Source organism: Panthera uncia (assembly GCF_023721935.1).
Source record: "Panthera uncia isolate 11264 chromosome B3 unlocalized genomic scaffold, Puncia_PCG_1.0 HiC_scaffold_1, whole genome shotgun sequence".
Lineage (NCBI taxonomy): Eukaryota > Metazoa > Chordata > Mammalia > Carnivora > Felidae > Panthera > Panthera uncia.
Genome location: NW_026057582.1, coordinates 98,956,041 through 98,972,054, shown reverse-complemented (window position 1 = coordinate 98,972,054; position 16,014 = coordinate 98,956,041). Strand labels below are relative to the sequence as shown.

Genomic DNA, 16,014 nt, shown 5'->3' with positions numbered 1-16,014 from the left:
GAATTGTAGTAGTGTGTCTATTTACTTCTCTGTCTTAATGTATTTCTAGCTCCTTGAGGACCAGAGGCATGTTTTATTCATCCATGCATCCTCATTACTTAACATATTTTTAATGCCCAGTCAGGGTCTACTTTGTCCTAAAATAATTTGATAAAATAATTTAAGAGAAAACCTCAAAGTTCTTTCCAGCCAATATTCCACTGTTGAATAAATCTGACCCTTCTATACCTATACTTGTCACCGTACACTTTAACATATCATATTATACAATATTGAGATTTTACAATTTATTTTATGTACATCGTATATTAGAATGGCTACTAACTAGGAAAAGAAACCACAGTCTTACTCTCCAAGGACACTTTAAGATAGGTAAATTCTGGGGGTGCGTGGGTGGCTCAGGTGATTAAGCATCCAACTCTTGATTTTGGCTCAGGTCATGATCTCATGGTACATGAGACTGAGCCCTGCACTGGGCTCTGTGCTGACAGCACGGAGCCTGCTTGGGATTGGCTCTCTCCCCCTATCTCTGCCCCCCCCACACTCATGCTCACTCTCTCTCTCTCTCTCTCTCTCTCTCAAAATAAATAAGTAATCTTAAAAAAAGTTGGTTAAGTGTCTGACTTCAGCTCAGGTCATATTCTCACGGTTCTTGAGTTCGAGCCCCACATCGGGTTCTCTACTGTCAGCACAAAGCCTGCTTCAGATCCTCTATCCTCCTCTCTCTGCCCCTCCCACACTCTCTCTGTCTCTCTCAAAAATAAACATTAACAACAACAACAAAAAAGATGAGTAAATTCTGGGAGGGTTTGTTGAAAGCCATTACTACCCATAGCATATGAATATTTGTAAGCTTAACTAAAATGGTGTCTCTTTCTTGAAATAGATGTCCTGTCTTCTCATGGACCATCAGCCTCAATTTCTTCCTCTTTTAGATCTTGACATGTATCAAAAAAGTCTGTTACTAGTCCCCTGTCAACAATGCTGGTTATTACTCAACAGTTCCTTTATATAATTGCAGTGTAGAATAGCAAAGTATGTATTAATTAGTACTGAATAGTTTAGGCCCATTTGTTCCTGAGAGTCTACAATTAAATTACCATCAAGAGTATTTCTTGCTTATATATCCTAGCACTTTTCTTCATTATCTAGTCAAAGCATTCTTTTCTAAACCTTGACTCTTTCTCCCAATCTTACTCACTAGTCTCTAAACACTAATTTTTAAAAAAACAACAAATACAGGGGCACCTGGGTGACTCAGTCAGTTAAGCATCTGACTCTTGTTTCGGCTCAGGTCATGATCTCACAGTTCATGAGTTCGAGCCCCACATCTGGCTCTGTGCTGACAGTGCAGAGTTTCCTTGGGATTCTCTCTCTCCTTGCTTTCTGCTCTTTCCCTGCTTGTGTTCTCTCTCTCTTTCTAAAAAAAATAAACAAACATTTAAAGGGCTTATGTCTATCATGGGAATACTGCTCAATAAATATCATCATCATTATTAAAAGAAAGAAAATAATGTATACAAGATGCATTTATTAAATTCTTAAATTAGGTATTAATGTATACAATGTATAAGTCTTTTGTTATATGAAAATAATAAATAAATGACATTAGATAATTTTCATAATTTTTTTACCAACGAGGCAATTGGAGTCTGGAAAACAGTATGGAGGTTCCTCAAAAAGTTAAAAATAGAACTTCCCTACAATCCAGCAATTACAGTACTAGGTACTTATCCAAGGGACACAGGTGTGCTGTTTCAAAGGGGCACATGCACCCCAATGTTTATAGCAGCTCTATCGACAATAGCCAAAGTATGGAAAGAGCCCAAATGTCCACTGACAGATGAATGGAAAATGAAGATGTGGTATATATATATATATATACAATGGAGTTATTACTCGACAACCAAAAAGAATGAAATCTTGCCATTTGCAATAATGTGGATGGAACTAGAGTGTAATATGCTAAGTGAAATTAGTCAGAGAAAGACAAATATCATATGACTTCACTCATATGTGGAATTTAAGATATCAAACAGATGAACAAAAGGGGAGGGAAGCAAAAATAATAGAAAAACAGGGAGGGAACAAAACATAAGAGTCATAAATCTAGAGAACAAATTGAGGGTTGCTGGAGGGGTTGTGGGTGAGGGGATGGGCTAAATGGGCAAGGGGCATTAAGGAAGACACTTGTTGGGATGAGCACTGGGTGTTATATGTAGGGGATGAATCACTGGGTTCTACTACTAAAATAATTTTTGCACCGTATGCTAACTAACAGGGATGTAAACTTGAAAAAAAAAATTAAAACAAACAAAGAAAACTAGGCAATTGGATCACCAAAGACAGAATGAAAAACTATTTTATCTCAAATACCCTGATAGGGGTGCCTGGGTGGCTCAGTCGGTTAAGCGTCTGACTTTGGCTCAGGTCATAATCTCACAGTTTGTGGGTTCAGGCCCCATGTCAGGCTCTGGGCTCTGTGCTGACAGCTCAGAGCCTGAAGCCTGTTTTAGAGTTTGTGTTTCCCTCTCTCTGCCCCTCCCGTTTGTTCTCTCTCTCTCTCTCTCTCTCTCTCTCTCAAAAATAAACATTTAAAATAGCCTGATAAATTAGTTCTATACAGACTATGATTTACTTGTATTAAAAACATACATGACAATGTCATCATAATTTGTAAATTGATAAAATAGAAGAAAACTTGTCAAATGTATAAACAAATTAATTATGTAATTCCAGCCTTTAAATATGGTGGAAAGCACTGCCAAATATATTTTAATTTTTTTTAATGTTTTTATTTATTTTTGAGACAGAGAGACAGAGCATGAGTAGGGGAGGGGCAGAGAGAGAGGAAGACACAGAATATGAAGCAGGCTCCAGGCTCTGAGCTGTCAGCACAGAGCCCGACGGGGGCGGACTGTGAGATCATGACCTGAGCTGAAGTGGGACGCTTAACCAACAAGCCACCCAGGCGCCCCAACACTGCCAAATATTTTTGGTTGACAAGCTTGGATTCAAATTACTTAATGTCTTTGGGCTCTTCTTTATTATGAAGTGATATAGAGTAGGTTTAACCAGAAAATTTCTAAGATATTTTATAAATTGAAAGAACTTTACTTCTACTTAACAAGCATCTCTCTCGTCTACAAATAGCTTTCTTATCCATCCAGAGAGGCAGAGCTGTTGAGTGTGGGCTTGAAAGTCAGACTGGAGGTGCTTACACTCTGAATGGTCTCGGGCAAGTTACTTAGTGCCTTTAAGCTTATTCATTCAGTTGTAAAGTGGGAGTAATAACATCGACTCCTCAGAAGCTGTGAAAATTAAATGAGATAATACATGTAAAGTGTTTAGCACAATGCAAGGCACATAATGCTAGTTGAATATAAGATTCAATTCATGAATACCACCTAAATCTATCTCAAAATTTCTGTAGCTATCACCTTTTCCTGTCTCCCATTTAGGAGAAAATCTCTCTGCCTACACTGTAAAATCTATCACCTATCTTAGTCTGTTTCTACATTCCTCACCCCCACCCCCCCTTAAAAATTTTTTTTAATGTGACAATTTTTGATGTATCAGCCACCTTTAAAAAAAAAAAACTAGGGCGCCTGGGTGGCTCAGTCAGTTAAGCGTCTGACTGCGGCTCAGGTCACGATCTTGTGGTCTGTGAGTTTGAGCCCCGCGTCGGGCTCTGTGCTGACTGCTCAGAGCCTAGAGCCTGGAGCCTGTTTCAGATTCTGTGTCTCCCTCTCTCTCTGACCCTCCCCCGCTCATGCTCTGTCTCTGTCTCAAAAATAAATAAACGTTAAAAAAATTTTTTTAAAAAACAAACTAAATTTTGGGGTATGTGGGTGGCTCAGTTGGTTAAGCGTCCAACTTTGGCTCGGGTCATGATCTTGCAGTTCATGAGTTCTACCCCACATCAGGCTCTGTGCTGACAGCTCAGAGCTTGGAGCCTACTTCAGATTCTGTGTCTCCCTCTCTCTGCTCCTTCCCCTGCTCATGCTCACACTCAGTTTCTCTCTCTCTCTCTCTCAAAAATAAACATTAAAAAATTTTTTTTTTAATTTTTTTTTTAACGTTTATTTTTGAGAGAGAGAGACAGAGCATGAATAGGGGAGGGGCAGAGAGAGAGGAAGACACAGAATCGGAAGCAGGCTCCAGGCTCTGAGCCATCAGCCCAGAGCCCGACGCGGGGCTCGAACTCACAGCCCACGAGATCGTGACCTGAGCTGAAGTCGGACGCTTAACCAACTGAGCCACCCAGGCGCCCCTAAAAATTTTTTTAAATAACTAAATTAAAAAAATCCTAAATTAATTGAATTTTTACTTCAACGTAGCCTTCTATGGAAAAAGACAAATCCCAGTATAGTCTTAGTCAAAAAGAACAGAGAATAGATTTATTTAATATGGCCTTAGCACTTATTTAGAACTGTATCTCCTCCTAAACTACTTTTTGCTTCTTATCCCTAAATGTAAAGTAAAAATGCAAACAAAAGCCAACCCCAAAAATCCTGGTTTTGATATACTCCAGAGATGTAATTAAAACCAAGAGGTACAATAAACAGTTATGAATATAAAAGACATGGATATGAAGGCTGACATGGATAAGGGATGATTAAGAGGACGTCACAAAAAAAAAAAAGAGGGTGTCATGATGGGGAAAGAACTACACAGATGTCATTATATAAACCAAAGATCTAGAAGCCAAGTGATCTATAAACACCCAAGGAATTAGTAGTTTACCTTACTCAAGAGCAAGCAGAATGGAGAAGGATCATAAGAACAAAATGGAATAATTAAATCTTAGGTATATAATTATATATATAAGAATCTAAAAGTCATGATTATATAGACAATATGAAAAGCAAAAGAGACCTACAAAGGTCTGTTTCTACTAAAGAGGTAGTTTATTTACAACTCATTTTTATACTTTCAAATTTCTTGCCTGGATAAAAAAGTCACCTTACTACCTGGAACCACAGGAATGGCACTGAAAGCATCTGCTCTCTCACTAGGGTGGGTCTCTTCCTGCTGCTTTCAGATCCTAATCTAGTTATGCTGATGAAAAGCAAAGATCTTCATAGGATCACATACTCAAAATACGGATTTGCCAAGATGATCTGCCCAGTTTAGTTGTGTACAAGATTAAGTGGTAGTACATGGAGCAAGGTAACATAAGACATAGCAGAAATTGGGGGGATATAGGTTACTTGTTCCTGATGGACCTGATGGATGAGGGATGAAGAGTTTAATGAAGGAATCACGGAGAGTGTTATTACAACAAATAACTAACAAGAGCTGTACTTGATTACTTTGCTAGCAACAGGAATAAACAGCAAAGGTACTTGTCCAGGACTTAGTAATGGTAAATCACAAAACTAGGAATGATAAGAGGACTTTCCAGTAACAGGAAGTCAATTAATATCTATGGTTAGGGAAAATGTCATGAGAAGCTATGCAATAAAAACCATAGATCATGTTATGTTAGATAGTTGGGAAGTGTAAGGTCGATTAGTAGACAGTATTCAGGAAAAAAAAAATATCAATTTGACTAACCCATCTATTGTGACTGTGCAATGGCAGAAGGCCTAATAAAAAGTCTATGAATATGGAATCATAAAGTTAGTAAAGAGAGAATACTTTGTCGAGGTACAGGTTTTAGAAATATCTATAGTCTTCAATGCTTTACATAGAGTCATCAAAAAGTTTAACCTAACAGAGAATTTGTCCCTGCCTCTATTCAGTGCCTAAAAAGAGGAGTCAGAACAAGGATGAAAACTAGAGACATTAAATACTAGAGACATATACCTTCCCTGTGGTCAAATAAAAGTCCTAGATCATATGTCTCTAGAGTTTGAAAGACTTTAAATGAAAAAAGATTTTTACACATCAATTAGAGTTTAGTAAATTCCTAAAGAAATAGTACAATCAATAAAACAATTGTAGATGACAACCTTTCCTAGGTAATCCTTTGCCCTGCCAACATGGACTTCCTCCTTGTAGAGCTTGGTCCGGGGATGATAATGGCATATGATATGACAGGGGTATCAGAAAGCATAAAGACCCTTTCTGCAAATCATAGTAAAAAATAAGCCCCACAAATAACAGAGTTACAGACATGTATGACATTACCAATTTATTATTGGCATTTATATAAATAGTTTAATACTCCACAATTTATTATTATAGGCTCCTAGTTATAGACACCATTTATCTGTAGTAGAAAGTATTCTATCCCTGTGTTAAATTTATTTTTTGTTTAAAGTATACCTGGAATTCTGTGGGATCAACTGTATTTATATTATAGGTATTCCAAAGAGTTCACAGGGGTAGGAAGATGAGAAATGATCATTAAATATGAATGCATAAAATGGCCCTAAAATCTGAGGGTCTTCAAAAGTGAAATGTCATGAAGACCTAATGTAGTATTAAAAGCAGCCATATCTTATTTGAAAAAGCAGCTTTATAATTTTTCCTTGCTTATATCCTTATTAGATCAGACTCCCTGGGGCTCAAATTTATAAAGAACTACAGAAATTCTAACAACCCAGGAATTAGTGGTAGAGAATAATAGTTTCAATGCTGAACAGGTTTAATAGAACAAGGTCACAATCTTATATCCTATTTCCTTCTCAAGCTAATGGATGCCATGATGGAGGAATGCCTTTCCTAAACTTTATATTAAGTATTCTATTTTAGGGCTTTTAGCTCTACACCAACAGCCGAAGAAATGTTATAGATTTTGTTGTAAATCAGTTAATCAGCCATTGGGTCAATGAGGAGGGAAAATGTCTCAGACTCTTACAAAGAATGTACTCATTAGGTACTCTGCCAGATGTAAAGCAGTGTCTTATTTATAGACACTCATGATTGGAAAGATAGTTTAATGGGAATACAGGAAATAGGACTGAGAGGAGTATAATGAGACATAAATAAATATGTTCACAGGCCCGTAAGATTCCTAGAAAACACAAAATTTGCATGATATTAAAATAGACTTACATCACTAAATGTATGTTCCTTCATTAGACCCTGGTTTGAACAAACCATCTATAAAGCCATTTGAAAGACAAATGGGAGACTTGAATATGGCTTGGGTATTAGATAATACTAAAAATAATAGTTAATTTTGTTAGATGCAGTAATGGTACTGTGATTTGAAAGAAAAATGTCCTTGTTTAGACATGTATATTGAAATATAAGCAAAAATACAAAAATAGATGAAAACAGTAAATGTCAAAATTGTTGAAACTGATCAGTATAATAGGCACACATTAAATTAGTCTCATTTTTCTCTAAGCTTTCAGTTTTTCATAATAAAAAGCAAAAACAATGTTACAGTTTCAGTTTGGTGGTCACTATAGTAAAAAAGGGAAAGTAATTATTTCCCTTAGTGACTGGCCACCAAGATTGTTGTTCCAATTTATTTCTTCTGTAAAAACAGGATTACCTTAGTAGAGAATGATGTTCCTCAATTCCTTTGCTTTTCTATTCTTTATTGTACCCACTTAAAGTCCCAAATGTAGAATAATAAACTAGCTACCTTTGCTTTGCCTATACTCTGATGAATACGTCTACAGAAAAATCATCCAGGAGGCATATTCACGTAATAATTACCATCCTCAATTTCTCCGGTTAGCATTTCCCCCCAGGTGCTATAAAGACTATTTCAAACTACCTCCTTTAAATCTGGAACCAAACTTACCTTCTCAGTCTTAGTAAAGGATCGTGCCTTCCAAACAACACAGAAACTAGAAGCATTCAGACAGTAGCTTTCTCTAGTTCCTGCCACCAAATCTATAAATTTACCCGTAGCTGTACTCATAGTCTATTCCTTCCCTCCTTTACAATGAACAGATCTCTTTTTCAATCACGGGTTAATCCCCTTCACCTGTGAAAACTTCTATCCTATCTCACCTTCTTAGGGGCCTTCTAACATCAATTATCTCCTCTCCTGAATCTTCAAGCTTTCTCACTCTATTGAGTCCAAACATGACCAAGTCTCTCACATGAAAAAAACAAAAACAGGGGCGCTTGGGTGCCTTAGTCGATGAAGTGTCTGACATCGTTTCAGGTCAAGATCTCATGGTTTATGAGTTCGAGCCCCGCATTGGGCTCTGTTCTGACAGCTCAGAGCCTAGAGCCTGCTTTGGATTCTGTGTCTCCCTCTTGCCCTTTGCCCCTCCCCTGCTCGCACTCTGTCTCTCTCTCTCAAAAATAAACATTAAAAAATTTTTTTAAAGACACAAAAAACAAAACAAAAAAACCCTCTGGATTCCATATGCCACTACAGCTATGAGCCATTATGTCTATGCTCCCACACAGTTTCAAATAGTTTCCTATAATCCGTTTCTAGTTCCTGACATTCCAATCACCTAACCAATTCAAACTGAGTTTTTCCTGCTACCATTCTCTAAAAGATACCAATGAAATCCATCACCAATGGACAGGTTCCCCCCCAGTGTTCTCATGTTTCTCATCCTCTCAACAGCAGTTAACAAGTGAGATCTCTGTTCTTGAAATACTCTCTCCCCATTGGCTTACATGATACCATACTCTTCAGATTTTCCTTTTCTTTTTTTCTTTCTCAGTCTCCTTTGCTAGTTCATATTCCTTTAGTTGATCCTTAAATGTTGGCACTCCTTAAATCTCTGTCCTAAGCCTTCTCTTTTCTTCTCTTCTGTATTTACCTTGTGAATCTCATCCTTTCCCCAAATTACCATTTATACCCCAAAATTATTCCAGTCTTGAACCATTTACCCAACATTTCCACTTGGAGGAATGCCTTGGAAGCAGCTCTAACAGTTCCAAGGCTGATTTCATGATGTTTCTCTTCTCCTCATCCAGTGTTCTCTGGAACACCACCATTTATCCAGTTCTTCATGCTCAGAATCCAGAAAACATTCTTTCTTATTTTTTATATCGTAATCACCAAATCTGGTTGATTATATCTCCTAAATGTCTATGGAATCTTTCTACTCTCCATTTCTTTACCATCCTCGTCCAAGTCAGTATAACATCTTACTTGGCCCTGCACAATAGACTCCTAACTGAATCCACATCCACACTTGCCTCGAAGTCCAAAGCACCTTAATGTTGTACAAGGGGGGAGGGGGAGGGCAGGAAGATAACACATCATCTTTGAAACACTGTTTAGCCACAAAAGAAGGTTCCCTGAGAAAAACGTGGAAGCAGAGAAACAGAATGTACACATTCTATGAGTTATCATTATCTCACAGAAATGTATACTTAGTCCAGAAATAGACACATGGTAGAAAGTCTTGAGGGGAGGCATCCCTCCCCCAACCACATAGGAACAGTGGGAATACCTAGCTTGACTAGTAAAGGACTTCTGGTCAGGGACATGGCCTTGATAGAAAAGAGAAAAACATCTACAGTTCCATCTGGAGAGGCTGCATAACCACCACCAATAACAGCCAGAGATCTTATTTTCCCATTGAACTATCTCACTCCTGCTAAGCCAAAAAAAAAAAAAAAACAAAACAAAACAAAACACAAAGAACCACTAGACCATCAGGAGACCAAGATGTGTTTCTCTTCTTAACTCAGGACTCTATACAAGGTCTGGTACTTACCTATCTCTTTACCCTTACACCATGCCTCTTATTTTCTATGCTTCATACAGGCCTTCTTATAATTCCTTAAAGAGTTCTTTCCTTTCTCAGGGCCTTTGCACACAGGTTTTATATGCTTAGTTAATCCTTTTTTTTTTTTTTTTTTTGCTAACTGGTTAAACTAAAAGATTCATTTTTCAGTTTAAATGTTACCTTCTCAAGGAAGTTTTTCTTGACATCCCAACTCGGTTCTAAGTCCTGATAAAGGCACCCACAGCATGTTTATGTACCCTTTACATAGTATACCTCAATAGAAATAATAACTATTTGTACAATTATTTAACATATGTTTCTTGACAAACTAGGAGGTGCTTAAATGGCAGGATCCAAAGCTGCCCTGCTCAGGCTGCAGTCCTAGTACCGGCTGAGCACCCAGACATAATCATGTTTAATAAATATTTGACATAATCAGGCTTGATAGATATTTGTAAATGAATGAAGTGTGGACTTGAAGACATCAGATAAAGCAAGACAACTAAGCACTATATACTACCTAGCAATAATTCTGATTCTGAGGTTTTGGGGCCTTAAATTTCTGAAAAGCATGGATGATTCTGGGCTTGTACCTAGCACACATACGCCTCAAATGTGGGAGCAATACAAATGAATGCCTGCTATAACTAATAAAACAGGAAGCTAGGGCTTTAGAGTATTTTTTTAATTAAAAATTTTAATTCCAGTATAGTTAACACACAGTGTTACATTAATTTCAGGTATACAATATAGTGATTCAACAGTTCCATATATTACTGCTTAGAGCATTCTTATATAAGCAAACAGAACATTATTTTACACCACTTTGTGCAATTCATTGATTAAAGTGTTGAAGGAAATATGAAGACTTGATTTCCGACTTCAAATCAGCTTACTTTCATTTAGAGAAAGAAGGCACATTTGCAGGAAAAGAAAACTGACTGCACATTTAAATCACCTGGGGAGCATTTAAAAAATACAGATGCTTAGGCCCTACCTCCAGACAGTCTGACTTAATTGAATTGGTGATGGGCTCTTGGGCATTGGTTATTTTTTAAAAAGCTTCCAGGTAGTTCTAGCATACAATCTGGTTGAGAACCACTGGTTTAAGGAGTGAATTTGAAATGCTGCTTTTTTTTTTATTAAAAAAATTTTATTTTAATGTTTATTTATTTTTGAGAGAGAGCACAAGTAGGGTTGGGGCCCAGAGATGAAGACATAGAATCTTTTTTTTTTTTTTTAATGTTTATTTTTGAGAGACAGAGACAGAACATGAGCGGGAGAGCGGCAGAGAGAGGAGACACAGAATTGAAGCAGGCTCCAGGTTGTGAGCTGTCAGCACAGAGCCTGATGTGGGGCTCAAATTCACAAACCATGAGATCATGACCTGAAGTCGTACACTTAACCAACTAAGCCACCCAGAGGCCCTGGGAGACACAGAATCTTAAGCAGGCTCCAGGCTTCGAGCTGTCAGCCAGAGGGCTGGCTGACACAGGGCTCGAACCCGTGAACCATGAGATCATGACTTGGGTTGAAGTTGGACACTTAACTGACTGAGCTACCCAGGCGCCCATGAAATGTTTCTTTTATAAACATTTTTTTTTTAATGTTTGAGAGAGAGAGAGAGAGAGAGAGAGAGAGAGAGAGCGCGAGCAGGGGAGGGGCAGAGATAGAGGGAGACATAGAATCCAAACTAGGCCCCAGGCTCTGAGCTGTCAGCACAGGGCCCAATGCAGGGCTTGAACTCATGGACTGTGAGATCATGAACTGAGCTGAAGTCAGTTAAGTATCCCACTCTTGATTTTGGCTCAGGTCATGCATGATCTCATGGTTTGTGAGATCAAGCCCCACACAGGGCTCCGTGCTGACAGTGCTTGAGATTCTCTCTCTCCCTCTCTCTCTGCCCCCTCCCCTGATCTCTCTCTCTCTCAAAATAAATTAAACTTAAAGAAAAAGGATAGGTGAAATATGGATAGGCTAAAAGGAATGAGATCTCTTCAAATAGGAATTAAGAAGAAATGATAGTAAAAGTGCAGAAATGGGAAAGTATAAAGTGTGTACAAAGATAGAGGAATTAAAAAAATTTTTTTTTAATGTTTATTCGTCTTTGAAAGAGAAAGACAGGGTGTGAATGGGGGAGGGGCAAAGAGAGAGGGAGACACAGAATCTGAAGCAGGCTCCGAGCTGTCAGCACAGAGCCCAACATGGGCCTCAAACTCACAGACCTTGAGATCATGACCCAAGCTGAAGTCAGATGCTTAACCAACTGAGCTACCCAGGCACCCCAAACATACAGGATTATTAATGAGCAGACACACTATATGGCTGAAGCTAAGTGTCGGCAAAAGAGGATAGTAGAAAATACCTTGCATTTTTATGCTCTAGGCACTGAATGCTACTGAACATTTTTGGTATATTACAGACATGATCAGGGCAGTATCCTACCACAGAAGCCTCCCTATAAGTTGATAAACTCCTCATTGGTAGCAGCTGTAAAAATGGAAGAGATGGATGAAGAGATAACAAAAAGGATAAACCAGTAAGATTTTTGGCAGAGCCATAAATGGCATAAGAAGAATTTAAAGTCACACTGATAACTTTAATAATAGTAAACATCATCATAAAGCCAGATCCTATTCTTCTAACCTCCTTTAACCCTCAAATATACACACCCATCATTACCAGCAATCCTAGTTCTATTTCTAAGGTTTATGTTTATTTTTTTTCCTAGGAAATAATACTTTTTAATGCAGTAATCTGTGAAAAAGGGATTGAGACTTAAAACAAAAGCTGATTTGAAGTAACACTTAGATTGTGAATCCATTGCATCCTAAAGGAGTATTTAATAATGACCTTCATAATCTGATGAATAAAAGAATATTATGCTGAATTTGTTTTTATTTTGAAGTAGATCATAAGACATCTCTAAATCCAGCTTCTTTAATTTAGAATAACAATTAAATAGCTATTTCTATATCATACCTTGTATTTGGTCATGGTGCTAAAATGATTATTCCGAAAGAACACACAAAGTTCTCCTTCCTGAACCGTTGAAGTTAGTTCACATAATCCATGGTATGTCAGTTGAGTGGCTGTGTTATTTAGAAACTGCTCAGCTACAAAGCCTATGGAACCAATGCATAGTATTAGATGGAAGAATAATTTCAAAATTAATAAGTTTTTTTTCTATTTACATTGTGTTCCAAGTATGAAGAATGGCCAATCAAAGTAAGATTTTCCCTAGTATAACATGATTGACTCCAAATTGAAGATTCTTCTTTCTAATTTTGGTATGGAAGATGTGTCTATAGACATTCTCCATAGCAAAGAAACAGTTATGTGAAATTCTTTTTAACAATAAATGTATTTACTAATACTTCACCTACTTCCAAAAAGGATTTCAGGCACTATTAATAAAAGATAGAGACACAATAAAACTAAAAATCATTCAAACAAATAAGAAGGCAAGAATTAGCAATTTAAAAAGTAGGTAGGAATGAAAGATGTATATCAGTAGCTACTTTCCCAATGGAAAGATGTTTAGAAATTAAAAGTAGCCTTAACAAATTGAGTTGGTTTTAAGATGTTAACAAAGATCCCAGATAATTCTCAGTTCACAAACTGTTCAGTTTTTGCCTTAAAAAACTAAAAGTAGGTGTGAGACCAAACAGAAAACACTGAGATAACTGATGCCAGTTTTATCCTAATAGCCTCCAAACTTACACCACTCATTATGTAGCTATATCAAGGTCAAAGACAGACATGATCGTTATTGTTTTCAAAACATATGAAATATAAAGTTTCTGGGGTTTAGCTGATCTTCATTATTTGTGCACTTTCATATTTGCAAACTCACCTACTAACTAAAATTTATTTATAAATACAAAATCAGTACTTGCTATGCTTTCAGGGTCAATCTTGGATATGTGCAAAGTGGCAAAAATTTGAGTCACTCAAGGCACACATTCTCCACTGAGATCAAAAAAGGCAGCATTCTGCTTCTTGTTTCAGGTTTCTTACCAAAACAGACTCCTCACCATCTAGTAGGTGTGCTTTCTTGGGGTGATTTTTACTGTGTGAAATGGCCCCCAAGCATACTGCTGAACGTGCTGGGTACTGTTCCTAAGTGCACAAAGGCTGTGACATATCTTACAGAGAAAACACATATTTTTGCAGATTCATTCAGGCATGAGTTATAGTGCGGTTGGCCATGAATGTAATGTTAATGAATCAACAATATGTATTAAATAAGGTGTCTCTAAACAGAAACACAAATAAAACAAGGTATGCATTTATTGATTAGTTGATGAAAATCTTGTGACCAGAGGCTCACAGGAACCTAATCTTCTGTTTCCCCTAGGAGCAGTGGTTCAGTATTCACTAATTCAGTGTTCATAGACACTTTATAGAACATAACTACCAGGACTAATGAGAATCTGTATAAATATTTTAAAAGGGTTCTTTCCTTCTTTCTCTTTCTTCATCCTTTTGCTCCCTTCTTTTAATAAGGAATGTCTCAGAAGCAATGAGGGTACGGGTGCAGTGGAAGAGAATGCCCTAAACAGTTTTGTAAGTGGGCAGAGAGGTACAGATATAGGAAGGAAAGATGAACTTATGTTAAGAAACTGACACGTCAACAAGAAATTGAAAATAAACTTGGGTAGGGCCAGAGGCAGCTGGATAACATAGGTTTATTCCACTCCCTCTCCATCCCTCACCCTTACTGCCCAGCTATAGCATTTCAAGCTGCAAAGTGAGTGTAAAAAGCTACCATTATATCAAACTATTCCAAGGAATTGGTTAAGGTCGGAGGGGAAGTGCAAAAAGTTATACAGGAGGCCCCGGCCAAAGGAAATTTATAGCCCATTAGTAACTTCTTGGGTTTATACATTTAGAAGAGCTCCCCTCTTCCATTATTATCATTACTTTGCCCAGTACTAAGTTATTGGGTAGAATGCATTAGTTATATACTAAAGCACTTGCTATATAATAGTCTTAGTTTTAAGCACTATACCTATGCTGAGAAGTACCACTGTTCTATATAATACATATTTTATATAATATGTGTAATGCTTCCTTCAGAAAGATATTTATGAATGCTCCTCCCACAACTCACACAACGTCCTCTCTACAAATCCCTTTCAAAAAGATACAAAAATTCAGTGGAGATTACTGAACTCACAACATTATTCATGTGTGTGAAATTAAATAATGCAACATTAGAAAGGTCTTTCTCAGCTACTCTGTTCTACAGAATAGGACATCAGCTCAGAAAGAATACATGACTTGCTCAAGGACATAAAACTAGTTATAGCAATAGTCTATACTCTATAGTTATAGACTAGAACCCAGGAGCATTATTGGTATTAAGTTTAAAAATTTAGTGCTGATTACCATAAATACAGATTGAATTCTATTTCTCCTAAGCCATAAAGCATATCCTGATTTAGACTTATAGAGAACAATGTTTCCTAATTCCTTTACCAACTCTTAAAATGACCCCTGTGATTTTCATGGAATATTTGAAAGCCTAATCTAGTTTCAAATCTTCATAACTAATTCAACAAATTTTGGGAAACAATTCTAAGTGTTACACAGCACTTTACTTATCTGTATTGCTTTTAAAATGAAAGTTTATTTGCAACATTAAGCTTAAATTTCAATTTTAATGTTCTTGATACTATTATTGATACCAAAGGTAAAAATTAATATAATGGTAATAAGAAAAATATATTACTAAAAGTAAATTTAAGTTAAAAATTGTTTTCTTGACACTAGTTTTGAAAATACTTCTTCATTCCAGAAACTTGATACTAAATTTATCAAATTACTTTCCTCTATTATTGAAGAGTTTAGAGAACATAAAAGTACTAAGTATCTTAAAGGAACTGAAATTAGAGAGGCACTAAAATTAGGCAAAAAGGAACAAAAAGGATATAGGAGAAAAGGAAACTTGTCTTATTTTTAAATATTGACTAGATTTGGCACTAAGATTTGTGCTCAAATTTAAACTCAATCAGAACTTTGTCACAGTGATAGCTTTAAACAATGACTGCCTTTTTGGTTCATCTACTGTTGATTTTCAAAAATCAAATACATTACATCAATATTTTTTCTCAAGAGGATGGGGCAAAACAATCCCTTTTACTATGACAAATGCCCAGATTTCCATTGAAAATATAAGGGCTCATATAATTTGATGCCAGGGATGTAGTAGGGAGCCCAGAACATTCTATTGTGCCATAAAATAAGGAAGTACTCAAGAAATGAAGAGACATTATTAAAAAATATGGGGGGCTCTGGGGGGCTCAGTCAGTTAAGTGTCTGACTTTGGCTCAGGTCATGATCTCACCTTCTTGACTTCAAGCCCCACATTGGGCTCTGTGCTGACAGCTCAGAGCCT

General features: G+C 37.0%; 1 protein-coding gene across 5 annotated transcripts in view; it reads right to left on the bottom strand.

Moving 5' to 3' along the window:
* The window catches only part of MINDY2 (MINDY lysine 48 deubiquitinase 2), an 84,395-nt gene that overhangs the window by 18,722 nt on the left and 49,659 nt on the right, over window positions 1-16,014 (bottom strand). For 4 of the 5 annotated variants that reach the window (XR_007453832.1, XR_007453833.1, XR_007453834.1 and 1 more), the window contains exon 6: window positions 12,594-12,736. The exons of the other annotated variant lie outside the window; for it this stretch is intronic. Coding sequence is in view for 1 of the 4 variants with exons in the window: in XM_049613713.1 (XP_049469670.1) it covers window positions 12,594-12,736 (143 nt within the window). In the remaining 3 variants the exon portion in view is untranslated. The remainder of the gene's footprint in view (window positions 1-12,593; window positions 12,737-16,014) is intronic. 5 annotated transcript variants of the gene reach the window in all.